The sequence below is a fragment of the Oncorhynchus clarkii genome, chromosome 21 (assembly GCF_045791955.1).
Source record: "Oncorhynchus clarkii lewisi isolate Uvic-CL-2024 chromosome 21, UVic_Ocla_1.0, whole genome shotgun sequence".
Taxonomy (NCBI): Eukaryota; Metazoa; Chordata; class Actinopteri; order Salmoniformes; family Salmonidae; genus Oncorhynchus; species Oncorhynchus clarkii.
Genome location: NC_092167.1, coordinates 13,522,347 through 13,542,465, shown reverse-complemented (window position 1 = coordinate 13,542,465; position 20,119 = coordinate 13,522,347). Strand labels below are relative to the sequence as shown.

Below are 20,119 nucleotides of genomic sequence, written 5' to 3'. Positions count from 1 at the left end.
ATTCAGCAAATCCAGAGTAATTTTTGCACTTCATTAAAGGATGGTCTTTGTCAAACGAATCAGACTGTTGTCTGTTTTTAGTCTTGCATCAATGAATAACAAATGGTCCTCTTCAGTGCAAAGTTCATAAATGCTTCAGCAGACAGTTTAGGTTGATGATATCATAAAATAGTATTAAAGAGGAAGTTTCAAAGGCAAAGCTCCCAATGCTGAAATGACCACAAAAGCCTATCAGACAGCAATACTCCGACTCACTACTGAATAAGAACAAATACTTTTTTTTCCACAAGTACATTTTTACTTTGCAGTACAGAAATCATTTGAGCACCATCTTTTTGTATTATTATATATATATATTTTTTTTACATTGACATTTAAACAGGGCCCTTGTCATATCAATACTGCCATAGTAGACATTTGGTCATTTTAAAGCAATTAGTCAACTTCACCACAAATGCCCAACCTGCTTCAGTCTGCTCGGGTCTGTTCATTTTGAATAGAATACTATTCTTTCCTTTCCTAAGACATTATGGTTTCTCAAGCTGCAAACAGGTCCAGGTAGTTTGCCTTCTTGCTGGACTATACTTGCTTGTTCAGTGGCTTGGCCTAGGTACAGTAAGATGCCTTGCCCGGGGCTGGCTACTAGAGGCTGGAGATGAGCCACTAGGACAAGGAGGCCGATAAATGAAAACAAAAAAAAACAACAACGCCCCCCAATCACAATCGATGGAGTATTTATATTAGCTGGTCACGGAAACAATTAAAAGCTTCCTCTCTCACACATGGTTATCGGTGGTCAAATGAAGCTTTGCTGGCCAAACCCTTTTTTGGTTATGGCCTATAGGAATAGTGCTTCCTTATAACTGGGACAAGCCAAGCCATTCACATACCTCCCTCACAACAAAAACACCTGACAAGAAAAATACAACTGATCTGATCACATTTCATGATTCATTTCCCCAATACACTTATGTTTTTACATGTTTGCATTATTTATTTTTAGTTTTTGGACAAAATAAATTTGACCCTCCCACACCGTGGTACTGTTTTCTTTTGATTGATCAATTGATTTGGCATCTGTGGACTAAACGCCCTCATCCAGGAGAGAAAATGATCAGTTACATTATGAGAAAGAATGTAGGGCGTATGTATACCAATGTTCAGTGCAACAGCTCTCTGAAAGTGATTATAAAAAGCATAATTCCCGCCTGGCCCCCTTTTCCAGCGATGCTATATTATAACTTTATATATAGTATGAACTTCCATAATGGGCAAAACATACACTTGGATCATCAGCCAGCCCATTTATCTATATTTTGTATGGTTTTCCTTATTTTTGAAAGATTTCAGTGGTCGGCAGCAAAGATCTGATATTCACAAGTGTTGCAGACTCTCTTGTTTCTCTACTGGTCAGCTGCGTCACCGAAGATGTCGTTCTTCTTGCGCTCCATCTCTGCAAAGTCAAATTCTGTACCCGTCATCCTCTTGTAGATGTCCTTGATGTCGTCGCAAGTGGTCTCGAAGTGGGTGGTAGCATCGTAGGTACGGGACATGAAGATCTACGCCAACAATAAGAAAACAATAGATGGTTAAACACAGGCAGACAATAATTGTATTTTTGTTAACACAAGGTCACTGGATTTGACTGGGTTAAGAAGAAACAAACAGAAGTAATGGACCCACCTGGCTTTCAGCACCCATGTCAGTTGGTGCGTACTGGTCACTGATGCTCACAAACCTGCAGAGAGAAATGACAAGGTCAACATGACCGTAGAAAAGACTAGTGGGAGACATCCAACAACAGTTTAGTGATGAGGCTCGTACTTCTGCTCGACAGGCTCCAGCAGGTCCATGGCTGGTTTGACCTCCATCTCAGGGTTGTCCGTCTCCACTGTGGTGCTGACGATGGCCACATACTTCCCCTGTGCTGCCACATTATGAGTATAGGAGATCATGCACACGTAGATATCTGCAAAAATGTAAAAAAAAGAGATCAGCAAATTCAATATTTCACTCCTTGTCCAAGTTTGGTGCAATTTGGGGCAGTGATATGGTTACGTCCATACCACCCTTCAAATATTAATTTGATTCACCATCTCACCCTCAGCGGGGTCAGGGATACAGTATCGTTAACCTAGCTTCCTTTTCCCCTTAAAATCAGATGTGGGGATCCCCCCTAAGGCGTTCCTTTTACGCCTGCTACGTGATGTTAGAATCATCTTAGTCTTAAGTAGAGTACTTCAAGACTTTTGGGTAGTGGAGTGTGAAGATGGTCTCATGTTCAATTTATAAATCTCATGCATTGTTTCCATAGGGGCCTTGCGTGGTGACCACTTCCTGCAGCAGGGCTCACCGTGCTTCCTGTTGACCTGGTTCTGGGGGATGATGATCTGGCAGGAGTTTGCGTCGCTGGTGTTCTTGATGGGGTGGCTCATGATGCAGATGACCCGGATCACCTGACCGACCTTGGTGCTGCGGTCCATTAGATAGCTGGGATCGCAGATCAGCTGCTTACAGCGGGCGATCTGAGGTGTGGGGGGGTTAAATATTAGCGCTAAGATTACACATGCCTTCCTCTAGTCCTCAGAGTACGGCCTCTATATAAGCCGGGGAGAAATAACATGATTCTTACCTCTCCCTCAGACTTGACTCCCACTACTTTTCCATCCTCCATGACGATCTCCTCGATGGGCTTGTTCAGCATGTAGGTTCCTCCATAGATAGCACTTAGTCTACAGGAAGGAGATAGGGAACGAGAGGGAGAGATTTTAACTAGAAGCACACGGTTCAGAATTCTATTGTATACTTTCAAGAAATAGCACACTTTGAAAAGACCCATCTAAATTCGAACAGTCCAACAGAAAAACAAAAATAACCATTGGGCATTCTGCTGAACATTGTATTTGGATTCAAAACGAGTCAAACCTTAATTTGCATAGTGAAATTCAACAAGCCAAAACACATAAAACAAAGACAGCAAGCCTGAAAATGAAATGATAGAGGTCAGAGTTGAGGTGGGCCTTACCTGGCGAACCCTTGGGGCAGCTCCCCCAGGCCGTAGAGGGGGTAAAGGTACGGACTCTTGCCATATCTGGCCAGAGACTCACTGTACAGCTTGATCCTGTTTAGCGAGTCCATGCAAGGCAGGTCCAGGTACCTGAGAGAGAGGGGAGAGACAAGTATGAATACAGTGCTTTCTTTGAATATATAACCAAGTTTCTTGAAAGACTGAAAAATAGAATGACTATCCTTGACACCCTGTGCTTGTGAGGCTACCATGTCATCTAAACGGTATATCATAACGGTGACATTCCAGGTCAGCTTTTACACAGTCTCAGAATATTGCTATATCCTGAAATCTGATAATCAACATAGTGCAACTGCAAACAGGATGACCTGGAACTCTTCATGCTTTTTAGTTAACCCAAAAATGTCCGAACACCTTCTATCTCTGGCTCAGCCAATAAGAAGATGCAGGTGACTCACTCGTCTGTCCGGTAGAGGGCGAGGGAGTGTCCTGTGAAGTCGATGACATCCTGGCCCAGGTCAAACTTCTTGAACACGTCCCTCATCGTCGTCTTGTTGGGGTCCACGCCCTCCATGGTCTTGGGGTCGTTTTCGTCAAAGTTGGCCACGAAAACCAGGAACTTTCTGAAGCGCCGTTTTTCAAACAGCCCCATCAGACCTGTAGGGGAGAGAGTTGTGCTATTCAGGGGTAGCTAATTATCTACATGATTGAGAGCTGAAAAGCAAGACAATGTAGAACCAGGAAGAGGTCATTTGTGAGGAGCTGGGATGACAGTAAGACATTTTGACATGTCATCAATTCACTGTTTTAGACTCCTGTAAGCCGGATGGGTATTAGACTTGATTAAAAGTTAACTCTGCATACAGTAAACCTGAGCTTATCGGACATCAAAACCCAACCTCCTCTATTTCCCATAGTCCCCCTGTACCACTCACTTGATGCCAGGGCCTCGGTCTCGGTGGAGGGCACTTTGTAGATGCTGCCCTTCTTGTAGACGAAGCTGCCTTCAATCACCTTGAAGTCCAGGTAGCGCGTCACCTGTGTGATCAGCAGCATGCGAACCAACTGACCTGCACAGGTGAGACAGACAAATCAGTGTTACCTTTCCCAGGCAGGTTAGGAGAATACAGTTCAATCCAATTCAAATCACTTTTACATATACAGCTTCATTCATCTTCAAATTGAAAGTGCTCTCTGTTGCCTCATCCTGTCAATCACATCCAATCATTGCTAGGCAACAGGATCAGTCGCACAGTCAAATACGGCCACGACACAACTACTGAATATTCCAGAATCACATTTTAGGTATTCATCCCTTCTTTGCCGCTGAGACCAAGGATGAATTGTTATATCTAAGGCCCTGAGTTTTTCCTGGTCTTGTGACATGGTCAGGAAAACTCCTGGCCCTAGTTAATATAATACATAATAAAAAGTGGTGATTAGTGTTTACCGTTGGCCATGAGGAACTTCGGGATGAGGTCCACATTCCAGTCCCGGCCTTTTCCCATGGACTCCGGTGGGGCGCCTGGGAGACTGAAGCGTTTATACAGCTAAAAGAGAGAAAATATTTTGCCATTTTGTTGAAGCAGCAATTAAGCCAAGAGGAATACAACAGAGTGCATATGTGTCACCCATTTTTAAGGATATTAAGATTAGTATGACTAGTTCCTTGTTCTCTTCCTCATGCCTCGTTATTCGGATTCATACGGTTACAAACATTGCTGGGAAATGGGTGAGTAGGCATCTTGCCTGTTATCTTGTGTAAGAGAATGGTGCAGTCTTTGTTTACGTCATGTGTGGCCTGTTAAGGTTGGTCTTAGGGGTCAGCGCCTCAGAGGTCAAGCAGTAGAGGTCAGCGGTTGACTTACATCCTCCAGGGGAGTGATGGAGGCACTCTCTGCCCCGTAGTAGGAGTTCCGGTCCATGTGTAGGACCTTCTTCCCCTTCACCGACATGATCCCTGACAGTATGCATTCCTATTGGACGAGAAACAGGAAGGAGAGGGGTTTGAGCATCAGAAATCACTTACACCTGGATAGTGGCCAAAATCGCACAGATCAAACATTTGGAATGATAATTGAATCCTAGATATTGATTTTCATGTTTCAGATTGTATTGTTGTATGAATATTGCTCGTATCAGTATTTCCAGATACGATTGTTTCATAATGGCAGACACAGTCACGGTCTCATTACGGCAGAAAATGCACTAAAAGCCTCAGATTTCAAACAGCCAAGATTCAACTAGACAAGGAAACACTTGAGGCTTTGTCGCAGAATGTAGTCAAAGTAATGAATGTGGTCCCTGTCTGGTTTGGCCTTGTCTTTTCAAGCTCTGATCTGATAACTGACTGCATGGCCGGCAACAGTGGACCAGTCCAGCTGCAGGGTCTCTATAATGATAGCTTATGCTAGTGGTCTACCCATGCTTCCCCTCTGCTAGCTGTGTGTGTATTTAAAATTGATTAACACTGATTATATAGTGTAAGCAATCATTTAGCCTAATAAGCAGGAATTCCATAAAAAGATTGATATGACAACAGATAAACATTAAAATCCCTTCATGAATCTTCTGGGAGAGTAGACTTAAGGCTGTGACTGAAGATGGCCTCTGGTGTGTGTGCGCGCGTTTGCCACTTTTGATAAGAGGGCAGTGGAGGAGAGAGGGGCGTGGGTGGGACCAATTCAGTAAGATCTCCAGCCTGGTTAACAGTAGGGAAGGATTCCAGAATGTAGAACACAGAACTCTATTTAACATTCTCTGTCATTCTGGAGTAGAGGCAGTCTGTAGTGGCAGTGTGACCACAAAATGAATGGTTTCAGCAATGACCGCTAAAGCAGGGAGCTATGCAGAGGGGGGAGTAGGTTTCAGTGTCCAATTCAACTCACGCTCCATTTAAAAGACGGAATTTAGGCTAGATCAGACAACCAAGCTGCCGATCAGCAGCTTTCTGTTTCTCCCTTTGCAGTACTAGGCTGCAATTCGAGTTCCTCTGTCAAGGCAATAGTTTTCCAAATTGAGTCAAGAATCACGGGCTGCCTGGTATGGCATTCCTGGCCGGCCAGAGGAAAACGTACGTGGGTGACTGACTCTGGAATTCCCACAGTTTTTCAAAGGCTTTAAGATTACGGTAGCTGGTTTGTAGAAGCAGCAAACCACTCTACATCATGTGGTTCCGTGGACTTTATTCAAAAAAAAGTTCAACTGAAATGCCTCCCGATTCAGAACACTGCTGATAGAGGGATAGCTTCTGCCTACATATTGAATCCGCAATATTTGATCTTACTGTAACAAATCACCCTTGATAAGACCGTGGAATGACTCAGATTGAATATAATGGGGGGAAAAAAGGTGACAGGTTGTGTTTGAGGGAGAGGCATATTTTATAGGCTACATTGTGTTGACAATGACTAATGACACGACAAACACAGGACACCACAGCACAGTGTCACGATTCCACACTCCTGGTGTACACTGCTGCCAGGTCCTACAGAATGCCTTATGTCACAGGAAGTGACACTGCACTAGTGTTGCTATTGCTTTAGTTTCCATCTCCCTAGAGTCAGCCCCACTCAGATCAGGGCAACTTAGGACAGGGCTCCGGTGTACAAAACAGCACCCCGCCCTGTTGTTACCATTATCGTGGGGATACAGTGTCCCTGCCCCATGCTAGCCCTAACCAACCCCTCATTTGGGGTTGGGCAAGTTTAAAGTAAGGACAGTACCATTTTCTCACCACTGCATTTTCAGACCACAGGCCTTAACGTTAGACAAACAGGGACTTTTACTGAGCTAAATTTTTTATTTATATATATTTTTTTAAAGCACTGACCAGTCAGGTCTCTCAGGGAAAGAAAAATCAATGTCCACTCTCAGAGAGAAGCCTTGATGTCACTCAACGTGAGAATAAAGTGACGCAGGACTGCCTGTGCTGAACATCCGCAGCGGAAGCATGTGCTCATCTCACTGACTGGTAGTCTACCACAAGCACATGAGTAACATCTGTTTCATAAAAGGCATCTTAGAAAAAGGTGCAGGTAATGCCTTTGATGTTCCATCCATAATGACCAAATTAGCATTTTAGTACCAATTATTACCAAGTATTTACAGATGTATTTATTTTGTGGGAAAAGGGAACCATAAAACATGCCTTGAGGATTTCTGATGAGAGAAAAATACCTCGGCAAATGTCTAAGCAGTTCATATTTCCCTATTCATTTAGGAAGACAATCAATTTGGTTGCGTGGTGAAAATTGTCCTTGTTTCTCATCACAGTTCTGTAAATTCATTAAATATACATGAGGGTGGCAGGTAGCCAAGTGGTTAGAGTGTTAGGCCAGTAAGGGGAAAGGTTGCTGGTTTGATTACCCGAGCCCCCAAGGTGAAAAACCTGTCGATGTGTCAAGGCAGTTAAGCCCAATTTGCTCCAGGGGCGCCGTTCTACTATGGTTGACACTGTTAAACGACACATTTCACTATCCGGGGTGTGACAAAACATTTTTAAGGTGCTGTAACTTCCTGAATAATATATGGCAGTAAATGGATGCCTCCCAGACACAATTTTGAGTGGCATGGGACTCAGGCAGCCCTGCTGTCTGTAGGCTCTGACATTCTGCTGATGGTAGCCTAGTCATCACAACCTCAGGCTGAAAGAGAGATCGAAGAGACCAACCCTCAATTCAGGAAGGAAGAATCAAACAAGCAACAAAACACATTGAAGTGAGGGGGAAACGTCACAGTTAATCTTTAACACAGCGGCCCTATAAAAAGCAGGTGGATTTTTATGATGAGTGACTGACTGAGGCTCACTCTGAAGATGGTAAAGTGTTGGGCGGCTCTCTGAAGTTCAAAAGGCCACAGTGTGTGTCACGCTGGGAACAAGAGTGACTGTGTGCCAGTGCCACCCTGGCTGACATTTCCCCACAACTCCTTCATGTGTGGCTCCAAAAGGTTGGGATCCAATATCTGGACTGCAAGAAGAGTGCATCTGTAATGTCATTGCACACTCTCAGGATCCACACACATTACTAGAACCATCACATCATCTTCCCTAGCTCTAATTGAATGACGCTCAAGGTTGTTAACTAAATCTAATGCCCCCATGTTTCATCTACTACTGCGGCCCTCTATCCTTTTATCAGGAAAAGGGTTAGCTTGGCCAGGACTCAAATTTCATCACATGAATGACATCACATGACAACCAAAAGTATCAAGTGGTGGTGTAAAAGAGGGGCTACAATATTGATGACCATGCCCTCCTGACCCTCATCATTTTAGTAAGGGGACAGATGGACTGCAAGCTGCAGAGGAAGAAGAATACATACAATAAAAGCATATCCCAGAACAGCCAGTTCTCCTTTCCCCACCATGTCTTTCTCAACCACAAAGAGGAACCACATAGACCACAATCAATGCGAGATGCTTAAATAAATGCCAAACAGAACTGTATACTTGTGTTGGGTTATGAGAATATGAAACATACTTATTCATGTCACTGAGGGAGAGAAGGTAATGTATAATGTTTACATTATGTTAGAATATGTTATTGTTAGCCATCAGGGATCCCTCTGGGAGGAGAAGAGACCCAGTCTGGTACCAGTCATCATGAAAGCTGTGAGTTGGGGAGGAGTGAGCACTTTGGGCCAGAGGTTAGATCAGATGAAGTGAGGAAGAACAGATAAAGGTTCTGGCTAGCAACAGATGCATTGGCTGTTCAGATGTGTAGGGGGAGACTTAGCATAGGAGAAAGGGTTAAATATCAGTGCTTGTGTGAATATGTTTTTGTCTGTTCAGCTGTTCGAACTTTTGGGAAGAATAAACTTGGTTTAAGCCTTCTTACTCTGATAATTAGAACCTAACACTTGCTAGGTTTGACCTGCATCAGCTGGACCAATGCCTACCGCTCATATCATATCACTCTATCATAGTATATGGCGCCAGTTAAGTCTACGTGATGCCTCAGAGCTCTCGTACAACGGTCTGTCTGGATTTTGCAGAACTTAAACTTACCCTGTACTCTCAGTTCCTTTGTGACTGAACCACAAGCATCTGCAGTCTAAAACAACACAGGAGTCACCAACCCAAAAGCCAACACTCTTAGCCAGACTGCCTACCCCTACCACTGACAAACCAAATGCATTCCTGACTGCCACATCCTGTTGGAGTGGACTACACAAAACGTGGCTGCACAGGATTCTGAACGATTTCACAAGATTCCTGGATGGAATATGTTGTGTAATTAGTTTTGTAAACATGGAATGTGACAGTCAGTGTGACTAACTGCAAAGGAACTAGCTGGAACTTTATCAGTGAAAGTATTGCTTTGGATTGTTTCCCATGAAACAGTATGATTTTGTCTTCTTGTGTGTGTTCTATTGCTGAACTGTTATTTTTAACAAAACACTCCCCCACGTGAGTCAGACATGCGAGACAGACAGGAAACTGTCAATAGATAATCTGAGTGAGGCCTCAGAGTACAGAAAATTCTATCTCAAGTCTTTCCTGTCATGCATCAACCGAGTGTTTTACGGCTGAGTAAAGCAGTGGCAACAACATATCGGTCATTTTGGTTCTCTCAATGTTGGCTAGTTAGCTGGCTAGTGGACACAAAGTAATTAGCTAGTACTGCTGAATCAACTTGAGAAAATAGCTGACACAAATCAGGGTTTCCCAAACTCTGTCCTTGGGCTCCCCCTGGGTGCACATTTGGTTTTTGCTATGATTACTTGAGTCAGCTGTGTATTGCAGGTGTGGCTGTTGTTCACTATCCATTCAATTTACAAACACTGAATTAGCTAGCTATTTATACTGAACAAAAATATAAAATGCAACATGAGTGTTAGTCCCTTATTTCATGAGCTGAAATAAAAGATCCCAGAAATGTTCCATACGCATAGCATAAAAAGCTTGTCATATTTTGAGCACATCCCTTTTAGTGAGCATTTCTCCTTTCCCAACATAATCTATTCACCTGACAGGTGTGGCATATCAAGAAGCTGATTAAACAGCATGATCATTACACAGGTGCACCTTGTGCCGGGGACAATAAAAGGCCATTAAAATGTGCAGTTGTCACATAACACAATGCCACAGATGTCTCAAGTTTTGAGAGAGCGTACTATTGGCATGCTGACTGCAGGAATGTCCACCAGAACTGTTGTAAGATCATTTCTCTACCCTAAGCCACCTCCAATGCCGTTTTAGAGAATTTGGCAGTATGTCCAACCGGCCACCACAGATCTTCCACATCCGGCTTCTTCACCTGCGGGGTTGTCCAAGACCAGCCACCTGTACAACTGATGCAACTAGGGTTTTGCACAAACAAAGAATTTCAGCACTAACTGTCAGAATCCATCTCAGGGAAGCTCATCTGCGTGCTCGTTGTCTTGACCTGACTACAGTTTGGCTTCGGCGGGCAAATGCTCACCTTCGAATGGCTACTGGCACGCTGGAGAAGTGTGCTCTTCAGATGAATCCCGGTGTCAACTGTACCGGGAAGAGGGCAGACGTCAGACAACGTGTATGGCGTCGTGTGGGTGCGCGGTTTGCTGATGTCAACATTGTGAACAGAGTGTCCCATGATGGCGGTGGGGTTATGGTAGGCAGGCATAAGCTACGGCCTATGAACACTATTTAATTTGATCAATGGCAATTTGAGTGCACAACGATACTGTGACGAGATCCTGAGGCGCCTTCATCCACCGCCATCACCTCGTGTTTCAGCACAATGCACAGCCGCATTTCGCAAGGATCTGTACACAATTCCTGGAAGCTGAAAATGTCCCAGTTTTCCCATGGCCTGCATACTCACCAGACATCTCACCCATTCCGCATGTTTGGGATGCTCTGGGTCGATGTGTAGGACATGTTCCAGTTGCCGCCAAGATCCAAAAACTTTGCGCAGCCATTGAAGAGTGGGACAACTTTCCACAGGCCACAATTAACAGCCTGATCAACTCTATGTGAAGGAGATGTGTCACGCTGCATGAGGCAAATGGTGGTCAAACTAACAGATGCATATCTGTGCTCCCTGTCATGTGAAATCAATAGATTAGGGCCTAATTTATTTATTTCAATTGACTGATTTCCTGTATGAACTATAACTCAGTAAAATCTTTGAAAATGTTGCGTTTATATTTCTGTCCAGTGTACTAACCAACCCATCATAGGTACACCAGTTAGATTAGCAAACTAGTTACACGTTGGCTAGCTAAACTGATACTCGCGGGGAGAATCTCCTCCCCAAAACAAACCAAAACCATTGCCTGTTAAAGAGAAATCCAAGCACTCATAAATAAAGCTTCATCCCATGGTGATGGTAACGTTACATAAATTGGTATCCAACTCGAAAATTACACTAGCTTTGTATCACACTCAACATGAGAGCACAGGCACACTTTTTCAAACTAAAAAGGACAATACACTGTCAAACTGGGACACGTTAGCCTAAACAAAGCTGTCATCAGCTACAGTAGCTAGCCAGCTGTCATGCTAGCCATTAGCTACCAATGCCAGCTAGATTTTTCAATTTGATTGATAAACAGCATGCATGAATATGAGACTGAGGCACCACCTTAAAATGACAAACGTATTAGTAGTTACCTAGTTAACTACCGAACGTTAAGTTCATTGAGGAAAAATACTCGTGAATGCAAACATTGACAGACGTGACCACTGACAGTAGTTAGTTAGCTAGCTATCTTATTAGGCCCAGCCGATAGTTGAACTACGCTAGCTAGCGCCGTAGCGGGTTAGCAAAGCTCGACTAAGTGGAATTGAAGGAACATATTCCCTCTGAGCATCGCTAAGATTATTCAAGGAACGAACTGGCATGGTACAATTATTCTTACCGTCAGTCCGGTACCCAGCACGATAACGTCGTATTCTTCATTCATTTTCCCAATAATTTTCTCCTCTTTTCCTGAATAGTGGCCCGAAGAAAATGGAGATCTGCAAAACTGGAGACGAAAGGGGCTGCGGTTCAACGTCAAGCGATTCTGCTTCACTGTAGGGGAGGAGCCTATAATCTGTCAGTAACGGGAACATTTCTCCAATTGCTGGGTATTGATAATGAATCGATTATGTATTTATCAATGGCCATTTCCCTTAAATTAATTTTTCATAAGAATCGTGATTTTATTAATCTTGTCATTTGTAAAACTTTTTCCACATTTTGTTGTGTTGCAGACTGAATTTAAAGTGGATTAAATGTATATTTTTTTGTCACTGGCCTACACACTACCGAACATTTTACTAATTAATAAAAAATAAAACAATTAAATGTCTTGAGTCAATAAGTATTCAACCCCTTTGTTATGGCAAGTCTAAATTATTTCAGGAGTAAAAATGCCCTGAACAAGTCACATAATGAGTTGCAAGGACTCACTCTGTGTGCAATAATATTGTTTAACAAGATTTTTGAATGACTACTTCATCTCTGTCCCTCAGTCAAGCAGTGAATTTCAAACACAGATTCAACCACAAAGACCAGGGATGTTTTCCAATGTCTCGCAAAGGACACCTATTGGTAGGAGAACAATAAAATAAAATAGACATAGAATTTCCCTTTTAACATGGTGAAGTTATTAATTAAACTGTGGATGGTGTATCAGTACACCCAGTCATTACAAAGAGCCAGCAGCATACCACCCTGCATCCCACTGCTGGCTTGCCTCTGAAGTTAACCAGGCTTAGTCCTGGTCAGTTCCTGGATGGGAGACCAGATGCTGTAGAAGTGGTGTTGGAGGTGTAGGCAGGAGGCACTAAAGTAAAAGTTTGTGATGGAACATTTTATGTTTGTGCTTTTCTAATAACCAATTTCTGTGTTCATGCAAGTGACTGATTGAACGAATCTGCACTATCAGTATCTGCAATTTGGCAGCACGCCCTGAACCTTGTTTTGAGAAAGGGATATCTCAGTTTCAAGGTCTCAGCTTTGAGAAAAGATGCTCACGAGGTACTGGTCTGTCACATACATTACCATACATACATTATTATCACATACATTATTATTGGTCGGTCATATGAATGAAGTAAACGTTAATGATAAATGAATTATGAATGATGAATAAGCTAAATCATGCAAATATAACTTGACTTTGAGTGTCCCTGTAAAGAATTTCCACAACAAAAGTAATTCACTTTTTGTCCTGAATAACAAAGTGTTATGTTTGGGGAAAATCCAACACAACATATCACTTACTACCACTCTTCATATTTTCAAGCATGGTGGTGGTTGCATCATGTTAAAATAAACGGAATAGAGCTAAGCACAGGAAAAAACCTGGTCCAGTCTGCTTTCCAACAGACACTTGGAGACAAATTCACCTTTCAGCTGGACAATAACCTAACACACAAGGCCAAATATACACTGGAGTTGCTTACCAAGACAACATTTAATGTTCCTGAGTGGCCTTGTTACAGTTTTGACAGAAAACAGCATGGAAATCTATGGCAAGACTTGAAAATGGCTGTCTAGCAATGATCAATCATTTTAATCTCACGTTTTAACACTACAAAATGTGGAAAAAGTAAAAGAGTGTGAATACTTTCTGAAGGCACTGTATTGGTTTCATCCCCATCAACAAAATCCACACATAAAGAAATTATATAAAGTTATTATTCTGCCATCCAGAATACCATTAATGTCTATCATTTATTGATTCTCCATTCAGACAGTAGTTGATGTCAAATCACATTCAAACACTCTGAGCACGTCTGGTTTTTTGGCAAGCTGTTGAGCAGTAGTGCCCGAGGCATCCACCACGTCTACTAGCCCCAGCTGTAGGAGTGTCCTGACGGCTTCTGCATGCTGTCCTGTACACGCCATATGAAGAGCTGGGGACTCACAGAGAGATACAGGCAGTAGATTCATTAATCAATGTCAGATACTTGCTGGCGCAGAGATCTGCACAGTGCACACACAGGGTAGAGGTCTTCACGGGTCCAACAGACCCAAAATTCCGAGATCTGACCAAGATCTGAGACAAAAATTTGGGTCCTGGGTTGGACCTCTGAATTTTGGGTCTGTCAGGACCCACATTTTTGTCTCCGATCTGGGTCGGATCTGATATAATTTCCACAGGTCTCAGATATGTGCAATTTAAATTGATTTACTGACTAGATCCGTCCTCTGTTAATTTAATGTGTGTGAGGTGATGAAAACTGAACGAGCTTGTAGTTTAGGTTCCAGCTGAAACTGATTACGGCTGCTCCCCTCACATGCGCGAAAGGAGTGAAAGGAGCCTTGGACTAGGCTACTGTTGATTGCTAAGATGGAGGCCTTTTTCATTAAAGTAAAATGAAAGTTAGAGGAGAAATAGTATAGTGAAAAGAAGGCAACAACAGGAACAAGGGACAAGTTTTAATATTGTAGTGGAGAAAGATGAGAAGAAAGTTGGCTTGGCTAAATGGACTGAGTGCAATTCGCTATTCAGGTTTGATGCAATTTTTAAACTTGTATTTATTTATTTCGTATTAATTATCATTTGTTTTAGAATTATTAATATTATTGTATATCATTATTTTTGTAGGCCTGTAAAATAATCTAAACCAGTTCTTCAAATATGCAAAAAGTGTTTTGTTTCATTATGTTGAGACATTTTTGTTGGCTAAATTAAGTTAACTGTCTTTTTAAACTTTGTACTCCGTATTTAGTTCAATATAGGTTAAAAGTAGGCCTGTTGTAAAATAAATAGCTTTAGCCTATTGCTGTCATTTGATGGGTAGTTGCTACAATATAGGCCTAGTCTGTTCAAAACGTTTGTAAAGGTTTAAACCAGTTCTTTAAATATGACACAAGTGTTGTTTTTTTGCCAAATGAAGTTCCATCTGACGAGTATAAAGAAATGCATGTCAGTGTTTGGAACATGGCGACAGCATACCTCTATCTTTCTCTCTTGGGCTAGGCCCAAGCTTTTCTTCCTGTATATATCTTTTCATAATATCATACAGTGGACATCTAGGCCTGTATGCATGCAATGCCCTGACACATTTAGCGCTCAAATCTCCAACAGCTAAACGGTGAGGTGGACAGTTAATTTTTGAGGACGGTAAAAACCAATTTAAAAAAAATAGGCTATTAAGTTTTGAATATGCTACCCATCGAAACACAACAAATAGTTTTTTTGTAATTTGTTATAGGCACTTTTTAAGGACACGTAGGGCCTAACTGTGGATCATTTCGCCAATATCACTCTTTTATTGATGGAGCTGGCAGCGCCCAGTCTGAAGTTTCTTTCTCTCTCTCTCTCTTTCTACTCTCTGATCTGAACAGGTTTTTTGAAAATTACTTTATGCATATCGGATTGGGTGGGAAAGCCCCAGATGCATTTTGGAACGGGGCCAAATTTCTGGACCTGTGATTACCCCTAACACAGGGTGCCCGAGGACAGGATTCAATGACCTGCATTCAAGATCAACTGTACCTGTGACTACAGAGTGTTTTGATTGGTTTGTGGTTTGAGAATTGGATCTAGTGCCAGAACTACTTGCATACGCTAGACAGAAGTTATGTAATTAGAACACATCCTGTTCTCAGTATTATGTCAACTTACATTTCCTGTTTTTCTTGTTGCACAAATTCAGATTTGGCCTCCAAGCAGTTGTTTTGATTAAAGTGTATTGCTACAAGCAAAGTGCAATTATCATAATGTATGATTATATAGCATTTAGCTACAGCTGGGGTTCCCTAACTTTTTCACTCTTCCAGCATTGGGAAACATCCCGCGCCTCCCCTGTGTGCACACGCCATGTCTATTTCTGTGGACACAAGCACTGTTTATGATACAAACTGTTCACACCCCTCTTGTTGGTATAGAGAATTTGGCAGGTTTAAAGCTTATTTCGTGCAATTCTACACATGTTGTCAAGGGGCGCAAAGAAAACTTAGCAGCCTTAAAGCTAATTTTCTTGCAATTCTATACATTTTCTCATGTCTAATATGTATTCATGTGATATTTCAGTGAATAATAAGAATAAGAAAAATATCTATGGGCTAAAAAAACTAAATAAAAAAACATGAGCTGACATGGGCTAGTTGATCTGAACATTTCTGACAAGTTATAAATAGCTCTCTAAGGTATGCGAAGACTAACATGACAAGAGGAACTGATGATGCACTACCCAATTTCGAAATTACATCTTGTTCATTCTACTATTACAACTTTCAGTTTAAAGCCAGATTGAGCTCCTTTAAAAATGTTTAAAAATAATAATAATATACCTTTTTGGGGGGGGGGGGGGGGGGGGGAGCATGTGCCCCCCCTGCCGACCCCTCACCCCACAGTTTGGGAACCACTTCTCTACAGTACCTGTTCAGTACCTGCTCCTAATGTGAGGAGTGCTTTGATTGTGCCTGTGTGGCCCTCCTGAAAATATAAAATATCAGGCATGATATAATATTATGCACACAATTTGCCTTTATGTACAGCATAGGCCTGATAACAGACGTTTACAGAATTGAGCTAACCTTGGCAGCGTAGTGCAGGGAAGTGAGCTGCATGTCAGTGGCTGTCTGGTTCACATCCACTCCGAGATCCCTCACTAGGAACTGTAGCGCCTCCTCTTGGGCTGTGACAGCAACATGGTGCACCGACTGGGCCCCCGGGATGTCTGCTGCAGTCGGAGAGGCCTGTGTGACACACGAGAATGCAAGTATATACTGGTCAGTATCTTATCCAATGTCCAGGGGTACTGGAGTGGTTGAGGTGGATTAATTTTCCCAAGGGGACTATGGTGGAATTAAGTGAGATACAGACTAGTTGATTTATCTCAGATATGTTTTGATAGATGGAAATGTTATTTTCCCCCAGAGTCTCCAGTATACCTGATGCTTCTCCAGCAGTAGTTTGGCAACAGATATGTGTCCGTTCATCACTGCGTCCATAAAGAGAGTGACCCCACAGCTGTCCCTGCCATCCGGAACATAACCACACCTGCAAACAGAGAAGTGAGGGTCAGTTAGCACTACACCCACACACACTTACACATGATCACATTAACAATCAAATCAAGAGTCGGGTTTCTATTCCGCAACAAAGCCTCCTTCACTCACGCCGCCAACTTACCCTAGTAAAACTGACTATCCTACCGATCCTCGACTTTGGCGATGTCATCTACAAAATTGCTTCCAACACTCTACTCAGCAAACTGGATGCAGTTTATCACAGTGCCATCCGTTTTGTCACTAAAGCACCTTATACCACCCACCACTGCGACTTGTATGCTCTAGTCGGCTGGCCCTCGCTACATATTCGTCGCCAGACCCACTGGCTCCAGGTCATCTACAAGTTCATGCTAGGTAAAGCTCCGCCTTATCTCAGTTCACTGGTTACGATGGCAACACCCATCCGTAGCACGCGCTCCAGCAGGTGTATCTCACTGATCATCCCTAAAGCCAACACCTCATTTGGCCGCCTTTCGTTCCAGTTCTCTGCTGCCTGTGACTGGAACGAATTGCAAAAATCGCTGAAGTTGGAGACTTTTATCTCCCTCACCAACTTCAAACATCTGCTATCTGAGCAGTTAACCGATCGCTGCAGCTGTACATAGTCTATTGGTAAATAGCCCACCCATTTTCACCTACCTCATCCCCATACTGTTTTTATTTATTTATTTTTCTGCTCTTTTGCACACCAATATCTCTACCTGTACATAACCATCTGATCATTTATCACTCCAGTGTTAATCTGCATAATTGTAATTATTTGCCTACCTTCTCATGCCTTTTGCACACAATGTATATATAGACTCCCCTTTTTTCTACTGTGTTATTGACTTGTTAATTGTTTACTCCATGTGTAACTTTGTGTTGTCTGTTCACACTGCTATGCCTTATCTTGGCCAGGTCGCAGTTGCAAATGAGAACTTGTTCTCAACTAGCCTACCTGGTTAAATAAAGGTGAAATAAAATAAAAAAAACACACAGAGCCTCAACACTGACACTCGAACATGACTTCTCACAAGTACGCAAATCCTCTGAGACATATCCTAATTCATACCTCCTCTCACACACACACAAACATAGACAAACACACCTCTGTACCAAGATGCTGACCACTTCTTCACAGCCGTGCATTGCTGTAGGAACAGAGAATAGACAGAGAAGGGGTAATGAACCAGAAAAAAAATGATATTTTATGCATATTGTTCAAAATACCTGGGAATATGTTTAGACCTGTGACATGTCTGATTTGTTAGCACAGAGATTACATGTCTGATTTGTTAGCACAGAGATTACCTGCAGTGTGCAGAGGAGTCCTCAGCGTTTTACTCTCTGTCCTCCAGACTTCTGGGTTGGCCAGTAGGAGGTGCTGTATGACCGCTGGGTCTCCCTTCCTGCAGGTGATGTGGAAGGAGTTCCAGCCGTCCTTGTTCTTCAGCATATGGGCAGCCTCATGGGACAGTAGTTCCTGGATCATACCCAGATTCCTCCGGGTGCAGGCCATCATCAGAGGGGTCCTGAAAGTAGAGGTGGGCTACAATGGTGGATCATTTGCACATAATTGTTTTTATTGTGCAATACAATAAATATATATATTTTTTTTTGACTCACCCTCCCACGCCAATTTTGTGCAGTATTTAATGATTAGTTAGTTATGTGTTGATAATAGTATACAATGCAGGCACGGTGATATTACATGGAACTATTAAAATAATTCCTTCGAGCCGGATTTGAACCAGCGACCTAAGGATCTCAGCAGTCAGCCTCTACAGTCCTCCGCTCTACCAACTGAGCTATCGAAGGGACACGAAAACTTTAAGAAAAAGCAGGCCTGTAATTCGTTCGGAAACAAGGTAGCAAAACGTTTAGTAGCAAAAAAAAGAAGCCTCTCTTATTCAACAAATTCTGGTGGTCCTTCCCCGTTTCGACCGTTTGCTTCCATTTGCCCTCTATTGAATATGACTCTGGTCATTCAATTCATAAATATGATAAATTGAAAACAGAACTTTAATTGAATCTTAGAACAACTTATTTGTTATTTATGACAAACACACACACACACACAAGGTCACCACTGCTGTTACTATTTATTGTTACTATATACTTAACTGTTACTATTTATTATTACTATATACTTAAGCTGCTAAACCAAGTTACTTCTCACTTTGTTTATTATATAGTGTATATCTCACAACGAGTTTTATAACTTTTGTCTCTTCTTTTTGTTATTTTTGGACATGGCATTTGATTCTTAATTGATACTGTACTGCATTGTTTAAGGAGAGTTTGCGATTCAGCGTTTATGCATATGACGACAAAAAAAGGTTTCCTTCGAGCCGGATTTGAACCAGCGACCTAAGGATTTCAGCATTTAGCCTCTACAGTCCTCCGCTCTACCAACTGAGCTATCGAAGGGGGTTAAATCACTTTGGAAAAAACGTGGTTTTCAATACATGTTATCCTAATAGACTCGAAAATCTATTAAAAAAAATATATATATAAGGAATAATGTTGTCTTAATGTTTGCACATGGCATGCGTGTTGATGTATGTCTCACCAATCAGCCTTTTTTAAGCAGTCTACTTTGGCTATTTCAGTGAGCAGATACCTCAAACACCCCTGTCCCATGGACGCAGCTTCATATGCAGAGCTCTTTTGTTGTCGGTATTGTACAGCTCTATGTCCATCCCAATCTCCTTTACTAAAATTGCATGTCCAAGTGGCCATGACGGGCAGCATAATGCAACAATGTATCACCCGAAAAGTTTTTTGTTGACAAATTGTGCAACAATGTTGCCACCAAGTTATTTTTTTAAGCGTGCACAATTCGCCATTCTGGGTAAGCTTGATTAAATATGTCAATGTCTTCTCATCATCCATTGAACATATAAAGTTCACTATTTGACACAGTTTAAACTGCTAAAATAGCTTGATGCTGTATCTGATCAGAAGCTAGAGATTGCATGGTGACAAGTTGGTTAAATTGTTGGTCGACCAAAAGCCTACATATTTCAATTGAGTTCTACGCTACGTTAAAAACACCAAAGATAGAAAATCTGAACTTAATACCGGACATTAATACGTAAAATAAATGCACAACACTGTTCTACCATAGGCTATGGGTTAAAACAGCTTGTAGCATGTTCAGC

At 42.1% G+C, this 20,119-nt stretch overlaps 1 protein-coding gene, 2 non-coding genes and 1 pseudogene across 3 annotated transcripts; all 4 read right to left on the bottom strand.

Annotated features, from left to right (window-relative positions):
* Nucleotides 1-973: 973 nt before the first annotated feature.
* Nucleotides 974-12,037, bottom strand: LOC139378601 (rab GDP dissociation inhibitor beta-like). Its single transcript, XM_071120917.1, has 11 exons — nucleotides 11,878-12,037; nucleotides 4,897-5,004; nucleotides 4,479-4,578; nucleotides 3,964-4,098; nucleotides 3,487-3,685; nucleotides 3,026-3,157; nucleotides 2,633-2,732; nucleotides 2,354-2,525; nucleotides 1,825-1,969; nucleotides 1,684-1,738; nucleotides 974-1,559 (listed from the first exon to the last, which is right to left on the bottom strand). The coding sequence occupies exons 1-11, from the start codon at nucleotides 11,920-11,922 to the stop codon at nucleotides 1,404-1,406; spliced, it is 1,347 nt and encodes a 448-aa protein (XP_070977018.1). The 5' UTR covers nucleotides 11,923-12,037; the 3' UTR covers nucleotides 974-1,403.
* A 4,270-nt stretch (nucleotides 12,038-16,307) lies between these two features.
* Nucleotides 16,308-19,722, bottom strand: LOC139378600 (ankyrin repeat domain-containing protein 16-like; annotated as a pseudogene).
* trnay-gua (transfer RNA tyrosine (anticodon GUA)) lies at nucleotides 18,686-18,773 on the bottom strand. The gene is given in 2 exon segments: nucleotides 18,686-18,721; nucleotides 18,737-18,773. It is a non-coding gene; the product is annotated as a tRNA-Tyr (tRNA).
* Nucleotides 19,298-19,385, bottom strand: trnay-gua (transfer RNA tyrosine (anticodon GUA)). The gene is given in 2 exon segments: nucleotides 19,298-19,333; nucleotides 19,349-19,385. It is a non-coding gene; the product is annotated as a tRNA-Tyr (tRNA).
* Nucleotides 19,723-20,119: the final 397 nt, after the last annotated feature.

Bases quoted from the DNA above. Each gene is read 5' to 3' on its own strand.
- LOC139378601 (XM_071120917.1), bottom strand. From the start codon at position 11,922: ATGAATGAAGAATACGACGTTATCGTGCTGGGTACCGGACTGACG. The intron at 2,733-3,025 runs GTAAGGCCCACC...TCCTTCCTGTAG, and splicing joins CTGCCCCAAGGGTTCGCCAG to ACTAAGTGCTATCTATGGAG. The intron at 1,560-1,683 runs GTGGGTCCATTA...TTGTTGGCGTAG, and splicing joins ACATGGGTGCTGAAAGCCAG to ATCTTCATGTCCCGTACCTA.